Source organism: Strigops habroptila, chromosome 9 (genome assembly GCF_004027225.2).
Source record: "Strigops habroptila isolate Jane chromosome 9, bStrHab1.2.pri, whole genome shotgun sequence".
Taxonomy (NCBI): Eukaryota; Metazoa; Chordata; class Aves; order Psittaciformes; family Psittacidae; genus Strigops; species Strigops habroptila.
The window spans coordinates 27,772,226-27,790,492 of NC_044285.2; the positions used below are offsets into that span (position 1 = coordinate 27,772,226).

Here is an 18,267-nt window from a genome sequence, read left to right on the forward strand (position 1 = left end):
GAGCTAATCCATTTCTGTTCCCCCCATTTAGTTTCTGTGTCTTATCCTTCTGGAGAGAGATTTTTAATGTACTTAGAAAATATTTCAATATGAGATAACAGGATTTTCAAGCCTTGCTAAATACATAATGTTGCTATGCATTTGCACAATAGATAATCTCATATGCTATTAATATGATTAAAGGTTATAATTCCAATGACAGCCTGGAGAAGAGAAAGCTCCAGGAAGACCTTAGAGCAGCTTCCAGTGTCTAAACAGGCTGACAAGAAATCTGGAGAGGGGCTTTTGACAAGGGCATGTAGGGACAGGAAAAGGGGGAATGGCTTTAAATTGACAGAGGGGAGACTGAGATCAGATACTAGGAAGAAATTCTTCACTGTGAAGGTGGTGAGACACTGGCACAGGGTGCCCAGAGAAGCTGTGGAGCCCTGGCAGTGTTCAGGGCCAGGTTGGATGGGGCTTGGAGCAACCTGCTCTAGTGGAAGGTGTCCCTGCCTGTGCAGGGGGTTGGAACTAGATAAGCTTTAAGGTCCCTTCCAACCCAAAACATTCTGTGAATCTATGAAGTGGTTAAAGGAGGCTTTGTAATGGGGTAAGCATTGTTTACTGAAGCCACTGGAAACATTTGTTAGTAACTCCCCCCATGTACTAGACTTGTTTATTTCACTTTGGATTGAAACTATTTCAGACTATTTTAGATTCTAATTTTAAAATGTCTCATGAAAATCCATTGTATTTTCCAGACTTAAGGTGCGACAATCTTAGTGTCAGAGAGACTTCAGTTACCTGTCTTTGCTTCCCTAGTTCTGTCTAGGAGCATAATAGCTGTTTTGTATGTAAATGAGAGCCCAGCTTTCTCTTCAGCAGGGAGTAGGCATGAATCAATGAACACTGAGCTCAGTGCGGATCCTCGGGAGCTGGCCGGGGTCCAGGATGACTGCAGCACTGGTTGAGAAGAATTTGGGCTGAAGAAAAGGGAAGGCCAATGTTTCAGTCTTCCAGAGTCTCGGCATTTTTACTATGTCAGGAAGTGAGGTCAGGCACAGCCGCTGTGTACTGTAATTGTTTTCTGGAAGGCTAGTCATTAAGATTTTCTGTTTTTCTTAGAAGCCTTTGTAGTGTGAGACTGTCAGTGGAAAATATTGCCTTTCTTTTAATATGGTTAACATGATTAACCATATTACACTAGCACAGTGTTGAATTACTCAGAAGCACTTCTCGGGGTATATTTTTAAAATACAAACTGGTTTTATTTAGTTTAATTTTTTTTTTTTAATGTTGTGAAATACATGACAAACCGTTTCAACTTTTTAGATGCATGTGTCTTGAACAAATAACCTTTGAAAGCCAAAGCTCGAGCTATTTCCCATGTAGATTTCTGTTAAATTGGAAATGTGATAACCACTGTTACTTCTTTCGGCTTTGCTAAAAGAGTGCTTCAGAATGTTTGTTTCTGAGGTGGTTAGTCCTAGTTCTGGTTTGTTTTCTTTTTTAATGGCTGCATGGGCTGAATTCATCCTTCAGCTCAACCAAGATTTGGGAATGACCTTTAGCTGGTGTCTAATAGAAACCATTGCAAAGAAATGAATCAGGCCAGAAGTTTCCTTGCAAAATGGAACCTTTCTAAAAATTAATCTATTTAATTCATACTCAAAAACCTGCAGTGCATGGTAACAAAGCTCTAGAAGCTATCTTTACAAATTCTGCTATTAATTCATATATAGCAATTCACTAATTCTCAGTATATTCCTTTGCAGCTCTGAAAACTGCAGAATTTGCCTAGTCTTTAATGCTTGCAGATGGGATATTTCTTGTTCCTTTTCAGTCTAGAATTTATGATTTTGTGTATTAGCTCATCTTTAATGCCAGTGCAGCCTGGGAATTCTTAGTGCAAACATTTGTGGGTTTTTTTGTCCTGACCACTTGGATAGTTGGTAGTGATGATAAACTTACAACACCTGCCTGCTGAGAATGGACTGTGGAATATAGTTGTCTTAGCCTGTGATAGAGCAAAGTAGCTTTAGGGAACCTGAGAAGCTTTTTGAGGCAGTTCTGCCTGTAGGTAGGCTGTTCCTTTTTGGTCCATGTACAACTCGCTAGCTGGATTTGCCTGGCCAAGCTAATGTTGTTTTGGGTGAACCGAAGGATTCAGATCAGTGACAGCATTTGAGGGGAGCAGTGAGACCTGGTCGGACTTGGAGTGTGGGAGCGGTGGGTGGAGGTGGGTTCCGGACCCTTGAATCTCCTCTGGCCATGCAGCGGTTGCCCTCTACCTTTGCTTTGGAATCAGCTGGCTGACTCCTAGACTAGCAGTAAGCGGGTGCGGGTAATGGCTTTTCAAGATAGATCTCTATTTCTTTGTTTTGTTTTTCAGGAAATTGTGTTGAGAATGTAAGAACTTTTCAGGAATTCTCTTTTTTATTTACCCAAATACCATCTACTTCCTTGAATGAAATGGAGACTTTTGGGGCGCAAACCTGATGATACCATGTTCAGCAGGAGTGCTTTATTTCTCTTGAAAAGTTTTATTTATTAAACCTGGGAGGGGTTGAGTCCCATGCTCATTTACCAGCAGAGGTGCTACGTTTGAGAGCAGCAGTGTCTTCTGCTGCTCTTTTATCAGTGTTTTCAAGGAATGAATCTGTGCTCTAAAGCCGAAAGAACTTGGTTTTTGCGAATCTATTAGTGTGCAGTGGGATGTTCCTCTTCATCGTTGGTGTTCTGCCACTTGCAGCCATCTGAGCCCAGCTGTGCAGTAAAATGTGAGCAGTCTGAATGAGGTGAAACTGCCCAAGAGTTATTAAAATGGTTTCATTTATGTGAGTACTTCTATTTTCTCTGACCAGATGGAGATTCCTGCTAAGACGTGAAACTGTATTTGCTATTTTTGGAGGTTGTCATTTACTGAATAAAAACATTTGTTTCCTGATACTTCAAGTATTAAGTTCTTCCTCTGAAAAATAGGAAGTTACAACACCAAGCAAGTAGAACATGTGCGTGTAGGTGTAAATGTAAATACTACCCGTGTCATTAGGCAATAGATTAAGGATTCTAAAAACCACGTGGATGTTGGTGCTCTGCTCTGCAATTTGTCCTGGCTGCCCTGCCGCTCGGCAGCGTAGATAGAGCCTCAGAGGATTATATTCAGCCAATGTGGGAGACAAGGACAGAAACTTTGGCTGTTTATTTAAAATTGCAGGTGCTGTTTGGCTTGTTTCAGAACACGTTTTTCTACAGCTGGTTATTTTGGCGAGTTGAGCATTTGAATGCAGATGTAGTTGCTTTTTGGTAAAGGGTTTTCCCCTTTATATTAAGTGCTAATTTCTGTTGTCTCTGAGGTTCTTAGATGAAAGAAATTGAGACTGTATGCATGTATAAAACAAAGCATTTTCAGTCTGCCTGTATATACTGAATTCCTGTTACGGCTCTTAAGACTTAGATCTAACCTCTAAACCTCTAGAAATGGGAGAGGTGTAGTGGAGGAAACTTCTGCCTTAATGTTAACATCCTGACTGGCAGTTTTACCATGCAGTTATTTTTAAATGGAATCGTTATATTCAATCAGATGAATTTGTTTCTTTGGCACAGGTAATTCAAAATCTGAAAATAGGATGGAAGATTATTCAGGAAACAAATAGCATGCAAAGGTAGTTAAGTATTTTGAGGATAAACCTGGTATAAATTTAAACTTTGGAGGTAATTTCTAGACCTTGATCTATGCAGTCATATTTGGCCTCTTAAAATTGCAACTGGAGCAGACCCAGAGAACAATTGGTATGCAAAATAAGCTGGTTTCTTTGGCAGTCTTGGGTATTTTGTTGTGCTGCATTTTGTGGCTGTGTGATTTGTATCAGTTATTTTGAGATGCTTTTGCAAACAAGAAGGAATGTGGGTTTTACCAGTGAATGCTGCCTGCCTCCCCCTTGTAATGGCAACACAGGAGAAATCCTTCTGGAGGCAGCTTTCATTACAGACCCTTCGAGAACGAAATGAGTTAAACCAGAAGAAGCTATAACAGTCGGGCTGTGATATTTCTACCACTGTTGCTAATCTGCTGAAGATTCAGTCCTATAAGCACAAAATTAACCAGTTGTCCTATCTCCCCTGCTCCCCAACATTGTAATTTCCATCCCGGCTGTAGAGAACTGAAACAGGATTTGGCAGTTGTGTGTAGAGTGACTTGGTTCATGCACAGATTTGAGTGGAGGGAATGATTTTTATTTTTATGAAATGGACTATCCTAACTGCATTTTGTCTTCTGTATGGGTTTTTAGGAGGTAATGGGAAGGGAGAAGGAAATGTCAGCATTTCCTGTATCCTGTTATCTTGTGCTTTTTATGGATGCTGAATTAACTATACCCTGAAAATTCACTAACGTTTGGGTTGTATTTTGACATTTGGATTGTATTTTGACTTATATAATTACACATTGTTCACTAGAAGCCCAAAGCTGTGCAGCACTTTTCCATATGCAGTTCTGCATTTAGTCAAAGACGTTTGTACAAAGTACTCTACTCCCTTGTGTTGCCTTAAGCCTCGTTTCCACTGTGTCAGACTTTTATATCGACGACATGTTGCAACATTAGAGAAATTGCATGGTTTGGGGGCTTTTTTTGATCATCGCGGACACTGAAATGTGCGTGCAGGATGTGAATTATTTGGCCTAAAACTTGGGTTCTGGAGTACAGGCAATTTAGAAATTGTAACTACAAAATTAGGAATAAAGTGCTCCATAAGTGTAAGTTATGCTACTGTGTAATTACTTTACTTGCATACCTATTTTATCACTCATGGCATGTCAAGTTGCATATGCATGATACATATTTAAAGAGCATTATTTTTAAAGGAGGATATGTATTGCTTAAATTCACTACTTAAAAGTGAAAAGTAGGATAATCTATCAGCCCACATGGGTGGACTCCATTGTGAAGAACTTGGATAGATGACGTGTGATCCTCTCCATGATTTTAAGGCTGTCAGTTTGCACAAGGTTTTCAATGTGCAGTGAAGCTCGAAGTGGGCATTTTATAGTAAGTTTTGCCTACAGTTAAAGCCAGTTTATTTGAACATATTTGGGGGAGAGTTGTAGAATGTTGATTTCTGATTATATTTTCCTATTGAGTTGTCATATGTTCTTCTGTCATTAAAGGATTTGATTAATATCACAGGGCAAGTGTTTGTTTTGTGGAACAAGGAAGAAAACCATAAATAAACCTGAAGGCACTGCTGTGTTTTTCTTCTGAAATATTGTTGCCAAGCTTGGCAAAATAGAGACTTGATTACTTGGTGGAGAGAAGAGACATACCTAACACTGGCACTCTCTTTCTGTTTTGGCAGGTGGTTAAGCAGTTGTCAATGAATGCTTTTCAGACATGATGGCCGACCAGCCGCCTCCATTAGAAGCTACACCCATACTGAATGAAGTGCCACTTCTACCTCATATGGTTAATGGAGACAGCATCCAACAGGCAAGTAAATCCAGAGCGGTTTTGTATAAGTCATGTAATACTGTGACAGCAGTGGTAGTAGAGGGGTTGACATTCAAGTATATGGTAGAAAACAGGTGAAAAACTGTTGTACAACTTGTATGATGGCTGAAAGAGGCTTGAAATAAAGGATCTATGATACCGAAGTTAGAAAAGCGGGTGGTTCTCAGCATTGGTATAATCAGTAAAATAGAAGTGCAGATAGAGGAAGAAAATAATTCCTCATGAATATAGTGGAAATGTGAAAAGATTGCAAATTAAAAAGACTGTTTGTTACATACATGTAAGTGTTTTAAACTACAAAATCAAAGAATAGAAGGAAAACATAATATATGGATTTAATCAAGTGCTACAGTTTTGAAAGCTCTTAAAGCTCCTGTAAAATAATAAAGATTAGCAAGTGGTTGCAGTGCTCTAAACTAACTAGTCTATTGCAGGGAAATGAAAGACCTTGGCTTCCTGATATTAGGTATCTTCATTAATAATTTAATTAATTAATAATTAAACTGAAATAAGGTAGATTTAGATTAGGTATTAGGAGGAAGTTTTTCACTGTGAGGGTGGCGAGGCACAGGTTGCCCAGAGAAGCTGTGGCTGCCCCATCCCTGGCAGTGTTCAAGGCCAGGTTGGACACAGGGGCTTGGAGCAACCTGCTCTAGTGGAAGGTGTCCCTGCCCGTGGCAGGGGTTGGAACTGGAGGAGCTTTAGGGTCCTTTCCAATACAAACCATTCTGTGATTGTAGCAGTGAAGACCTTGGCATGTTTGAATGTACAGTTGATAAACAGGGTACACCAAAATAATCATGAATTGTTGAGGGTCAGATAGACCATGAATACTGGGTAGTTTTAAATGAGGTACCCTTTACTTTGTAATCATTACAGACGGAGAAGGAGGAGAGGTGTGCATTGTTTCAATTGTAGTATACTTGGAAAAATAGGCTTTATTTAAAAGAAGGGTACTCTGCTTTTGTTCCTCAGATTCTGGAGATAAAAGCACAATGACTGTGTTTTGAAATAAGTAAAGCTACAGAGTCTCGAAGCTATTTCTGAAGTTCTGGCATTAGCAATGTGAAATTGTAGACACTGACCAGCTGTGAGGTTATTCATTAGGGAGCGTTTCGTGTTACATAAGGAAAAGGGATCAAGTAAATCTAATCGGACACCATCTCCATAGCTGTATTTGTATAGCATGTCGTGGTGTAGATCGGTGTGTAGAGTACAAGTATGTATTGAGTGATCCAGCAGAAGGTGACAGCACTGAAATTTTCAGAACCTAGTGGAGACTGTTTGCAGTCGGGTGAGGTAAATGGGAAAATGGCATTTGAAGAATAGTCCATAATCATAGAATAGTTAAGGTTGGAAAGGACTTTAAGATAATCTACTTTCAATTCCCCTGCCATGGGCAGGGACATCACACACTGAAGACTGGTAGACTCCAAGACTTAATTGTATTGGAAATAACAAATTAGGCTGTCTGGTGAAAAATCTTCATGGGACTAAGAACATGATTTTATGTTAATGTGCCAACATTTCTCATTTTAACCTGTCTGTATATAAACAGTGATGTGATATTGCCATCTGTGTCACTCTGTCATCCTTCAGTTGCTTGATACATACACCGGCTGCTGTTGTTTGTGGCACTTTTCTCTAGAGAGGCTTCTGAGCCACAGTCTCACATTTTCAAGCTTGCTTTTAAATAGAGAATTGATTTAGAAGCCTTAATGCAGATGGTTTTTAATTATTTTGCTGCCAGCGCTGCAGAGGATAGGCTGATTACAGAGTATTGTACAGTGGGTTTGTTTTCAGAAGTAAAACTACTTCAGCTGTGTTGATCCTACTAGTTCTGAACCGGGCGCACAGGACACTCAAAGGCGTTGGCAGGTCTGACTCCCAGCACTAGTCTGTCGTCTGACTTGGCTTAGTTTCGTTAGAAACACTCAAGCTTCCTGGAAATTTTCCTTGGAGGAAGGTAGATGGAACTCCATTTGCTTCATTAATTATAGTGAGTCATTCCTCCGAAGACATTGCCCCATGCATTCCTGAAATTCCAGTCTCTGAACTGCTCTACAGCCCTGTGATTACACCACTTACTTACAATCCTTTTCACTGATCCTTTTCAATTAATAGTTTCCTGAACTGTTTGTGAGAACTTCAGTTAATTGAAACCCATTCTGAAGATCTGAGACGTTCAGAGGCTCTGAATTTTTAAAAGGATTCCTTTCCCACCTCTGCATTTTCTTGCCCTGGAAGATGAGACTTGCTGTGGGGTTTAATACCTGCCTGTGGAGCCCCGTCCCCTTTCCATCCCTAGCAGCTGCTGTTCACAGCAGACCTCATCTGTCCTGGTTCTTTGTGCTCTGGCAAATCCCCAGCCCATTATTGTCAGTTTTCTGTAAACAATTAACATTGCTTCTTGCTTTATTTATGGAAGTTCAGTAGCATGAAGTAATACATTTACCTACATACTGAAATGACAGATCTGCTTAAGTTTCAGTGTTTTAGTTGTGCCATTTTAAGAAGTATTACCTGTCATCTGTCCTTCTGCTGTAACTGTAATAAGTATTGCTGACTGGCTAGATGGCTTTTTCAGGGGTTCTTGGTGTTCTAATTATAGAATCATAGAATAGTAAGTGTTGGAAAGGACCTTAAGATCATCTAGTTCCAACCCCCCTCCCATGGGCAGGGACACCTTGCACTAAAACATGGCGCCCAAGGCTCTGTCCAACCTGGCCTTGAACACCGCCAGGGATGGAGCATCCACAACCTCCCTGGGCAACCCATTCCAGTGCTTCACCACCTTCACTGTAAAGAACTTCTTCCTTATATCTAGTCTAAACTTCCCCTGTTTAAGTTTGAACCCATCACCCCTTGTCCTACCACTACAGTCTCTAATGAAGAGTCCCTCCCCAGCATCCTTATAGGCCCCCTTCAGATACTGGAAGGCTGCTCTGAGGTCTCCACGCAGCCTTCTCTTCTCCAGGCTGAACAGCCCCAACTTTCTCAGCCTGTCTGCATACGGGAGGTGCTCCAGCCCTCTTATCATCCTTGTGGCCCTCCTCTGGACTCGCTCCAACAGCTCCATGTCCTTTTTATGTTGAGGACACCAGAACTGTACACAGTGCTGCAAAGTGAGGTCTCACAAGAGCAACTCATCTACCTAAGTAAAATTCTCCTGTGCTGTGAACTCAGTGGAGCATGATCTGTGTTCATGCGTGCTTCTGCATCTCCTATTAAAAAATAAAAGCTAAGATTAATATAGCAACATGCAGGAGCTGCAAAATCAGTGTTAAATGGTGTTTATCAGTCTGTCTCTTTCAGTCCCACTTTACACACACGAGTTTAAACGTAACAGATCTGTGCAAATCTCAGTCTCTTTCTGTGCGGAAGTTGCACCCTCAAAAGTAGAGAGAGAGAGAAGGGGGAGGTGTCAGCTGTTACTTCAGGAAACTGGTGTGTTTGCACTTACTCTGTTAAACGTTAGCTGGAGAAAAGTGCTTTGGTTAATGCCAGCATAAGCGACTTGGCAAACTCTTTGGAAAAGAGTAGTCAGTGGAGTTCGTCAAAATGCAGAGGTTGAGTGAGGGACCACAAGTTCTTTTTAAGTCTCATTCTTTTCAGTGATCTTTTTATTAATGACCCGTATAATAGAATTGAGGTGTACTTAATAAATCTGCAGCTGATACGAAATAGGGGGAATTGCAAGTATCTTGGAAGCCTAAAATTATTTTGGTTACTAGAAAGATAATCTAGAAAATTGGCAGCAAGTGTGTTTAGGTAGTCAGCTTATCATAAGGAATAATGGGTTTAGCAGTGGTCCTTTAGAAAAAGGTCTGTGGGGGGATGGATAAAGGCTGCAAGTAGAAGTCATCAGTGTTGCATGGTTTCCAAAAAAAAGGCAGATAAAAATCCCCAAAGGATTTATATACAGGGTATGACATCTAAGTCACAGAAAACAATCTTTTATTGGTGCTTTATTCTTTATTTCATTGATGGTTTAAGACCTGGAGTAAGGTTTCAGGTTGAAGCAGGGAATGTCGAAGTTAGATGATAAAATCTGTGATGCTGGTGACAGTGAAACTGTGGTGCAAGTGCTTGGGGAATTTGTGGAGCTCCATCACTGGAGATGTAGAAGCAGAAAATAGACAGGCTTGTTCATTAACATCATGTGTAGTTTGATTTTTATCAGGAGTTAGATGATGAGGTGATCTTTTCAGGCTCCTGTCTTCCTAATGCGATTGTCATTCCATGAGTAGGATAAAAGTATTTTGTAAAAAATGGGTGAAAGAAAAATAGGCTTTTTAGCTTCATAGATAGTTTAACAAATATATTTTAATTTTCACATCAACCTTTCTTTATGTGCCATCTGTCACCGGGTGGAATTTGACTGTATAACTGTGCAGTTCTTAACATGGCCAAACTTCTCATTTGACTGAAGAATTAGGCCTGTGCCTATGTCATGTAGAAGAATCTCAATGCAAAATTCTTGCAGTGCAGTTGTCATGTTATAATAAAACAATTTTAGGGTAAGACTGCAGCATGTGCTGTGAATGGGGTAGAATGAGGTTCCTAGAGCACAGGGGAAATGATGCTGGAGACTGCCTGGGCAATACTTCTGGCAGATGTGCACATGGATTAGGGTGAAAGTGAAGGCAGTCGTGTCCAAACTGACCTGCAGAATCTCACTGTTAGTTGTGTTTCTTCAGCTACAGGGTTACACAAATGTGAGAAAATACTCCTGAGCTTTCAAAAGCTGTAGAGCAGAGGTGTAGGCGTGACCCGCTTCGTCAGCTTTTCTGCTCTCCTTCCACCCTCAAGTTACTTCAGAGCATCAGAGAATATATTCCCAAAATACGTAGCTGCATGCTTTTGGTGAAAGTTTGTTTGTTTGTTTGTTTGATTCTTTATTTATTTGGTTTTGGTTTGTTGGGGTTTTTTTTAATGTGTATATAGTCCTGATTTTGCCAGTTCAGCCCTGAAACTGAAATAATCTCCCAGGCAAAGTTTAGGAAGCAAAGTGAATCTTAGGTAATTTATTACTTCAGTAAAAGAAGAAAAAGCAGTGTGAAAATACTGAAAACAGAAGCTAAGTTAATTATTTCAAGTGTATCAAGAGAAGCACTTCTGGTACTAATCAGAGAAAAATCCTGATTAAGCAAAGCTAATGATTTTATGTCAAAGTATTACAAAATTTCAGTTCTACCCATCAGTGTTTCTCATCTTGCTTTTTTACCCTGTAAGGTTGCCAAAGCTGTATTGTTTTAATCTAATGTGTTAGATAAACGAAGAGTTGTGGGGTTTTTTTTCCATGTAGGTAATTCCTAAAATACATCAAAAAAGAAAAAACACCTCTTTTGTTTCCTGCAGGTTATTCTTGTACAGGTGAACCCAGGTGAAACATTTACAATTACAACTGAAGATGGACACATTCAATGTATTCAAGGTAAAGGAAAAACTGAAGTCCTGAATCCAAATATTTTGATTCTGCAGATCTCACAGAATTACTGCAGGTGTTTGTTTCTGTAATGTCGACTGTGTTTTTATATGTTCTGCAATGTAATAAATCAGATTTTTCAGTTTGTACTTAAAGCACAAATGAGACAGCGCTGGGAAATTGCCAAGATTCCCTGCATCTCTGCAGACTTTGCTGCTGGTTTATAAAAGGCTGGCATCTCAACTGGTTTTGTGATGATCCTTGAATAAGTGTCTTCTCAGAATCTTAACACATGAATTTACATGGGATTTAGTCCACACTAACCTAAACAACTTGAACAGATGCTGTGTGACCTCCCTTTACTGTAAGGTAGTGGCATTAGCAGTCTGCTGCTGTTGTGGGAAGCACTGCTACCCTCTCTGTGTGGCTGCAACTTACTTCTTACCTTCTGGGTAAGTGACAGAACTACAAATCTCAGTCGGTCAAAATACCTCCTGTAAGTCAAGTTGAATTTATCAATACTTCCATTTTTGGAATATTTTTCACCATTTCAAATGATACTGTATAAAATGTGTCCATTCTGCTTTCATCAAATCCCAGACAGGAGTACTTTCTTTCAGCTTGATGTGAAAAATATTATATTCTTATTTAAAAAAAGAAAAAAGTTGGTAGACCAGCTGTCAGCATCAGTATGGTGCCAGTGTTGTTGATTCAGACTTTTAACTCTGTCACAAAATAAGAACTAAAATTCATCTAAGCTGATATTTGTACAACTAAATAAATACTGTTGGCTGTATAAGTGCCATGGTTGGGATAAATCTAACCTGTGCTTTTTGTAGAATAACTGTACAGCCATACTTGCAGTCAGCAATATTATCTACAATTCTGAAAGTTAAGTCATACTTAATGTATATTTTGAATGTGAAAATGAGTTATCGGTGACATAAATTGCATTATTTTTCTTGATGGAAACTTGGAACAGTCACTTTTTAAAAAATTTTTAAACTCACAATCCCAATTATTGAAGTTTCTCTCCTGTCTGACTTTTTAATAGGATAGTTGAAGCCTTTCTTCTAAGCCTGCCTGTCTAAAAGTAGCTCCATAAGTAGAGTTGGATGCAGTTGCTGGCTTTTCAGGCACCAAAGTGAGCCACCACCTTGGGGAAAAAAGGTGCCTCGAGTTGGTAAAAGCCTCATTTGTTAAAAAGTGGCACCTTGTTACTTCTCAGGTCCAGCACACGTTCCTATGATGTCACCAAATGGTTCTATGCCGCCTATATTTGTGCCTCCCGGTTACGTATCTCAGGTAAACTTTAATTTATTCTCCTGTTTCAGTATATTTGTGGGTGTAGCTTTTTAACAATAAGGCTGCTGATTATTTTATCTGGAACGGCTGTTGAAAGCATTTCTCATTTTCTTTTCCATTGAACTTATCAACTCTTTAACTTTACTGTAGGCCCTCTCGCCTTCTGTTCACATAGTAAAATTTGGTCTAGTTTTCAGGATTTTTTTTTAATAATACCACCAGGCAGTAAAAGATGACTGTCAGTAAGATAGCAGATGGCTCTGAATTGACTGCCTGTTAGCTCCATTAACAGGATCCACATCTTGATTTTTCTTCAGTCCTGTTTTCAAGGTGAAAGTAGGTGCCTGGGTCATATGAATAGTCCCAGCTGAAAGCAACCTGCCAGTGTCAGAGGAGTGATGAGTGTACAGCTAAGCACATACTGTGCTTAGCTCTGCTAGAAACAGTCTGATGGGAGCATAGCTGCGGGCAGCATCGCAGTTGAACATCTCACGCATACTGTGGGTAGGAGACTCATGTTTCTTACGTTGAGGTTATAAGGGTCATACACCAGTATCACTGTCTCTTTCATCCCTTAGGTCTTGTTTTTTTCCTGGACTGCAAAAGATATTTCTCTTTAATGTCTTCCCATAATTCAATTTTTTTCTATTCCAAGTTTTCAATGTGCCTTTCATTACCAGCTCTGATCTGCTTAACATTGAGCAAAACACCCTACTGTTAGAGCAGAAGTGTGAAGAGGAGTGTTAATGCCACTGACATGTGCCTGTGAAATGAGCAGGACTCTGGGCTTCTCTCCCAGCTTTACTTTTCCATCCTCACTGATTTTCCACTCCTCTGCATGAAGTCATAGCAGGTCAGACCTGCATGTGGTATTTGAACTGTTATCAGAGATACTTGAAGTTACCAGTTTGGTTTCCTTTTAAACTAATGCATTTTTAAAGGGAGATAATTAAAAACAAAGGTTTAAACAGGACAGGTTAGGCTTCTCATTTTTAGCGATGTTCAAATTTTGGAGTTTTCTGGGTAGGCTTGAAAGCCTTGTAATCGTATGCTCTTGAGCTCCCAAACAGTTGTCTTTTTGCATAAGACTGCCTCTGCATTTTGTGTCTGCTGTTACAAGAAGGTACTTCCATGCAGACCCTGAAGAAAGATACCCCAGATAATGTGTCCATCAGTATGAAATTGAGTTTTCCATGCAAACAGTATGCAAAGCCCTGGCAAATGCTGAGGTGTACAAACTGAAAAATACATTTGTTCTGTGTTTGCTGTCACATGAAACTAGGGGCGTTGTTTTGTTGTCCCTTGGTCATTATGACAGGGACAGACAAGTTTGAAACAAACTTTAAATCAGAGCTTGAGGTACTTACACTGTTCTTGTCAGTAGATGAGACTTCAACTTTCTGCTACCAAATCTGTCTGGAGGAGCCTGAAGATAAATACGTTGGCTTCTGCCAAAGCTAAATGAAGCAGTCCAGTAGTGGATGGTGGGGGTGTAGCAGCTTTGGACTGCAAAATCACTATATTGATGTATCCCTTCTACCTGAATTTGAGCTGTGTCCCCTGCTTAATATATATATATATATATATAGAATCGAGTTAACGTAGCCGTCAGAATTTGCTATGACTTTGGCTTGTATGTATTATAGCATGTGTTATACTACACAATGTAATGCAGTTCAAGCGGTGTATTTAGTTCTGTTGATGAACCAAAAAGCCCCCCACGTTGTTTCTAAAACAGTGTATTCAGTGTAAGCTTAGTTTTAAATGACTTCTTGTAATTTTTTTCTTCCATTTAAAGTCTGTTAAGAATTGCTAATAAATCAGCTGACTCTGAGGTCATCTCACAGCTGAACTTTGTCATAGCAGTTTGTGAGTGGACACATTCCATTTCCCTTCAGAAGAATAATTTCTCGTTGCTCTATCTTTTGCTGAGGAGCTTTTCAGCACGCGCTTTTGGCATAAGCAGCATTTCAACATCCGTAATGCCTTCTTGGCCAACTAGGAAACACTACAGTGATCTCTTATAGCCAAACTAAATATGCTGTAAGAGGGGATCTCAAAGGAGCTAACAGGATAAAACATTTTGACTGCTTCCTTTAAATGGATTTACTTCATGGATTACATTTTAATAAAACCACTTTTTTGCATCTCAGTTGTGTACACCCGCCTGCAGCTGGGAAGCGTCCCCCACTTGCATCCACAGATAATGCTTTCTGCTGGCTACATGATCCATCTCTGTTAATACTAAAGCACTGTAATGCTCTGCCTAATAGCATTTGTGATTTGCAGTTTGAAATGCAGCTGGGAGGAGATGACTGATGTAGAAGGAAGGAGGCATAAAGCTGCAGACTAATTTTAAGCCAATCTAAGAAAAATGCCTGGTTTTCCTACTGGGACTTGATTAATTTTTAAGTGTCAGTTTGCCTTTAATGGTGAACATTTTTCTGTCATTGATTTTATCCCTGCCCCCCCCCCCATTGCTCATACCTCTTTAATCTTTTGTGTGAGGGAGAAAACAAATTGTTGTCTGACTTTAAATAGGATTTAATAGAGTCTAGTTTGCTTCTGAGTCAGATTCTCATTAGATACAGTCTGAATCTTCTGCCAGTGGACTTCTGTGTTGTGGCAGAAGAAACAAACTGGAATATGACCCGGTGAGTTTTCTGATGGTCAACTCAGAAGCCTTTGACCCTGTCAGAACTGTAGGTGCTGAAAACTTAATCCCTCAGTTACACAAAACAGGCTGTAGCCACAGAATGACAAGGCGGCAGTGCAGATGTCCTCTGTCTGTACTATGAACCTGCCTGGAGAAAGGACCCTGTAAACCTCAGTCTCTGCTTGTCTGTTCCAGGAGTACTAAAGATAAGACTGAAATTGTCGTAGTTCAGTGTCATCATCGTTTAATATGTTGGCTTGTGAATCCTGCTCTGGTGTTACTCTTTGATCTTGTCTTCTAAAACCAGTGTTCTGTCCAAAGTCTCTTTGCAGTTTTAAGATTTAGAGAAGCGTTATTGTATAAAACCTTAACCTATTTTTAATGTACTGCAGGAAAAACAATACATTGAGATAATAATGTATTTCATGCTGGCAGAGTTAGGTTACAGAAGGAGCCTATAAATTGCCAGTTTGGGACACATCCTTAGAAGTATGCATGTGCATACATATGCATGCGCTGTCTTAACGTCTTTTTATCCTAGAGTTCAGATGCACAGACAGGTTCCTCATCTGAATTCTCTTAGCCTGAGGCAAACATGAAATACTTTGACATTTGAGTTGGGTTGGATCATAGTACAAGACAGCAGAGCTGACTTGTGGTACTTTGTACTTGCCACAGGCTAAGATCATGTATGCAGACGTGTACCTCAAATCTGACGGCATGCAGCGACTTGTACATACAATAGCGCTGTCGGTCCGGATGTGGTCTGAAGCAGTTCATCTAACTGCGAGTACAAGTGGACTGGGAATTACCCTGATCAATTCACATTACTTGTTTAAAAAAGTATATACATTATTCATAAATTAAAGATTACTTAGCACTTTGGTGCGTGAGGCTCAATTTCTTAAAACTGACTGCCTCAAACTCCAGTTTCTTGCAGTAATGTGTTGGGTTCCCACTGGAATTCATTTCAGTGTGTATATATATCCCTGACAGACAGGTTGTGGATATAAACTTAAGTGTAGAGATTCTTTATCAAATGTACAATGTTTAAAAGATTGTTACCATACTAACTTAATTTCTTGTGTTGCGTGACAGGTGGTGGAAGAAAACGGAGTTCGTAAAGTGGTGGTGTTGCCACACTCGGCTGAATTCCATCCTTCCATGCATCCTCCTCCTCCTCCTCCTCCCCATGTGCCACATTACATGCATCACCACCATGCTCTGCTCCCCCACCCCCCTCACCCAGTGTACCCTCCGGTTCCGGGGACAGGAGAGCTGCCACCACAGTTCATTCACCAGCATCCACCACCACACCTGTTTCAAGAACAAGGTGAGAGCGCAGCTCATGTTTAAATACACGAGAAGGCCTTTCACTCGGTGCATCTTGATTGAGACAGTTGAGTTGTGTCAGCAGCTCTTTTACACATTTCTGTGATTTTGATGCTAGTTATTAGAGTCCCTGAGATTTATCTGTGTTGTTAAAATCCTCTGTTCTGTTTTTAAGGATTTAACTTTGAAGTGTTCTAATACTGTGCGTATTCTTCATGGATCTTTACTTTTGTTACTGTAAATGCCCCAATGACTTCTGCCTTTCTCTAAAATTGTGCTCTTCAAAGCTGCTGTGTTTTGTCATAGCCTTGGCATGAAGTTTTTTTGAAAATGCATTTCATTTGATACTTTAATGTATTTTTTTAACTGGACAGAGACCAAATATGGGTGGAAAGAAAAAACATTCATAAACCAAAAAAACATAGTAAGCTGTGTTGGAGGATGACGTGTAAGTCCACTCTATATTTAAATACTGAATGAAGCAATACTTAAGTGGAGGAATGGGGGCACCACTGAATTAAACCAAGCTGTAAGCCTTATTACATATAAACAAGCATTTAACACAAAGAAATTGGACTACGTAAGACCATTCGCTGTCTCCCTCTCAAGCTTAAGTTGATAATTAAGCTATTTTGGCTCATGTCTAGGGTAAAAATATTCAGTAGCACCCAAGCTATGTTTTAAAAGTTAGTTTGGCTCCTAAATTTGCTTACACTTTTTGAAAATGTGATTGAATTTTGATATGGGTTAAATAGGAAAAATGGAAATTTGCCTGCAGATATCTTGTATATTTTGCTGTAGAATGAAACCCCCAGGTATGTTGTTCTACTACCTGATCTTTATGCTTCTGCACTGATTTGAGTCCAGTCCAAAACCTCTTTATGTAGCGAGGATCCTGAAGTCTGGTGAAGCTGGGCCAGGGAGCCGGGCAGTACGTGCAGGTTTCCTGTCTGTTGCTCTGCTGCCCAGGGACACCTGAGCATCAGCTGTGAAACTCCTCAGGAGTTCCCATGTGCACCAAGCCCAGGTTACATGAGCCATGGAGCTCCATGCATCTACAGACTGACAGCAAGCACAGTGAAGTTCCACAGGTGTTCAAGTTCTGGTTCTGCTGTAGTTACTCCTAACTTACAGAGAGTTTATCAGGTGTCTAATAAATTGTACTGAATAATGAAGTAAGTTCTCCTTTCTTTGTAGAACCTCGTTCTCATGGAAGAACCAACTTCATTCAGCGGGATGAAAGGAGTCTCAAAATGCAAGAACACTTGAAGAAAAGACTAAAAGACAGACAAGCTAGTGGTCATACTAACAATAAACTTAACAGTCCTCCATCTTCACCACATAAAGTTAATTCTTCCAATGCAACACTTCAGAATGGAAATGGAAAGGGACAGCAAGGGGCAGGAGGACCACTAAAGCAGAAGCAGCTAGGAAAAACAAAGGGCGGTCCAGACACAGAGATGGGAGGTAGGTTGCATTGGAAGGGTTAAAAAAAATAAAATTAAGAATCTAGATTCTTCTGTAACAGAAGATGCTGTAAATTCATTGTAAAATAGTTTCTGAAAAAGAAATTTGTAAATTTGACTATTTAGGATTAGGGAAAGCCTGAAATACTTTCCATTACGGTTAGATATTTTAATTTCCTCTAGAAATCATAGTAATGTCAGATTTCTTCTTTTGAGATTTATCAGACAAGGTCTTCAGGAAGATTTAATTTTAAGCCTTTTGGTTACTTCTCTGCCTTTTCTAAGCTGGGACTGATCAGTGTTCAAAGTGAGGGTGATCTATGGGTACGTTTATGAAAGACTTCTGGTGTCATTCTTTGGGGTATTTTTCAGATAACTAGGAGTTATTTAAAACTCTGAGAAGTAGGAAGGTTTGAGCAGCTGTCAGGTTACAGGTTACTGTCTGATCAGTTGTAATTTCAGTTCACTGCTTTGCTTGAATGAGCTTTTTAATAGCTTGTGGCTATTTGCATGTACTGAAATACTTAGTGTACGGAATCTTTCCTGTTGGTTTGAAACAGTGTCACTGAAGTACAGGCAGTTTCTTACCAT

At 39.9% G+C, this 18,267-nt stretch overlaps 1 protein-coding gene across 2 annotated transcripts in view; it reads left to right on the top strand.

The window, feature by feature from the left end:
• Positions 1-18,267, top strand: part of LOC115612696 (fibronectin type-III domain-containing protein 3a-like) — a 47,502-nt gene that overhangs the window by 12,470 nt on the left and 16,765 nt on the right. The window contains exons 3-7 of one of the 2 annotated variants that reach the window (XM_030497300.1): positions 5,338-5,468; positions 10,851-10,926; positions 12,146-12,222; positions 15,977-16,211; positions 17,408-17,677. In XM_030497300.1, the coding sequence (XP_030353160.1) occupies positions 5,373-5,468; positions 10,851-10,926; positions 12,146-12,222; positions 15,977-16,211; positions 17,408-17,677 (754 nt within the window). In that variant the 5' untranslated portion in view covers positions 5,338-5,372. The remainder of the gene's footprint in view (positions 1-5,337; positions 5,469-10,850; positions 10,927-12,145; positions 12,223-15,976; positions 16,212-17,407; positions 17,678-18,267) is intronic. The other variant, XM_030497301.1, reaches the window with a different exon arrangement.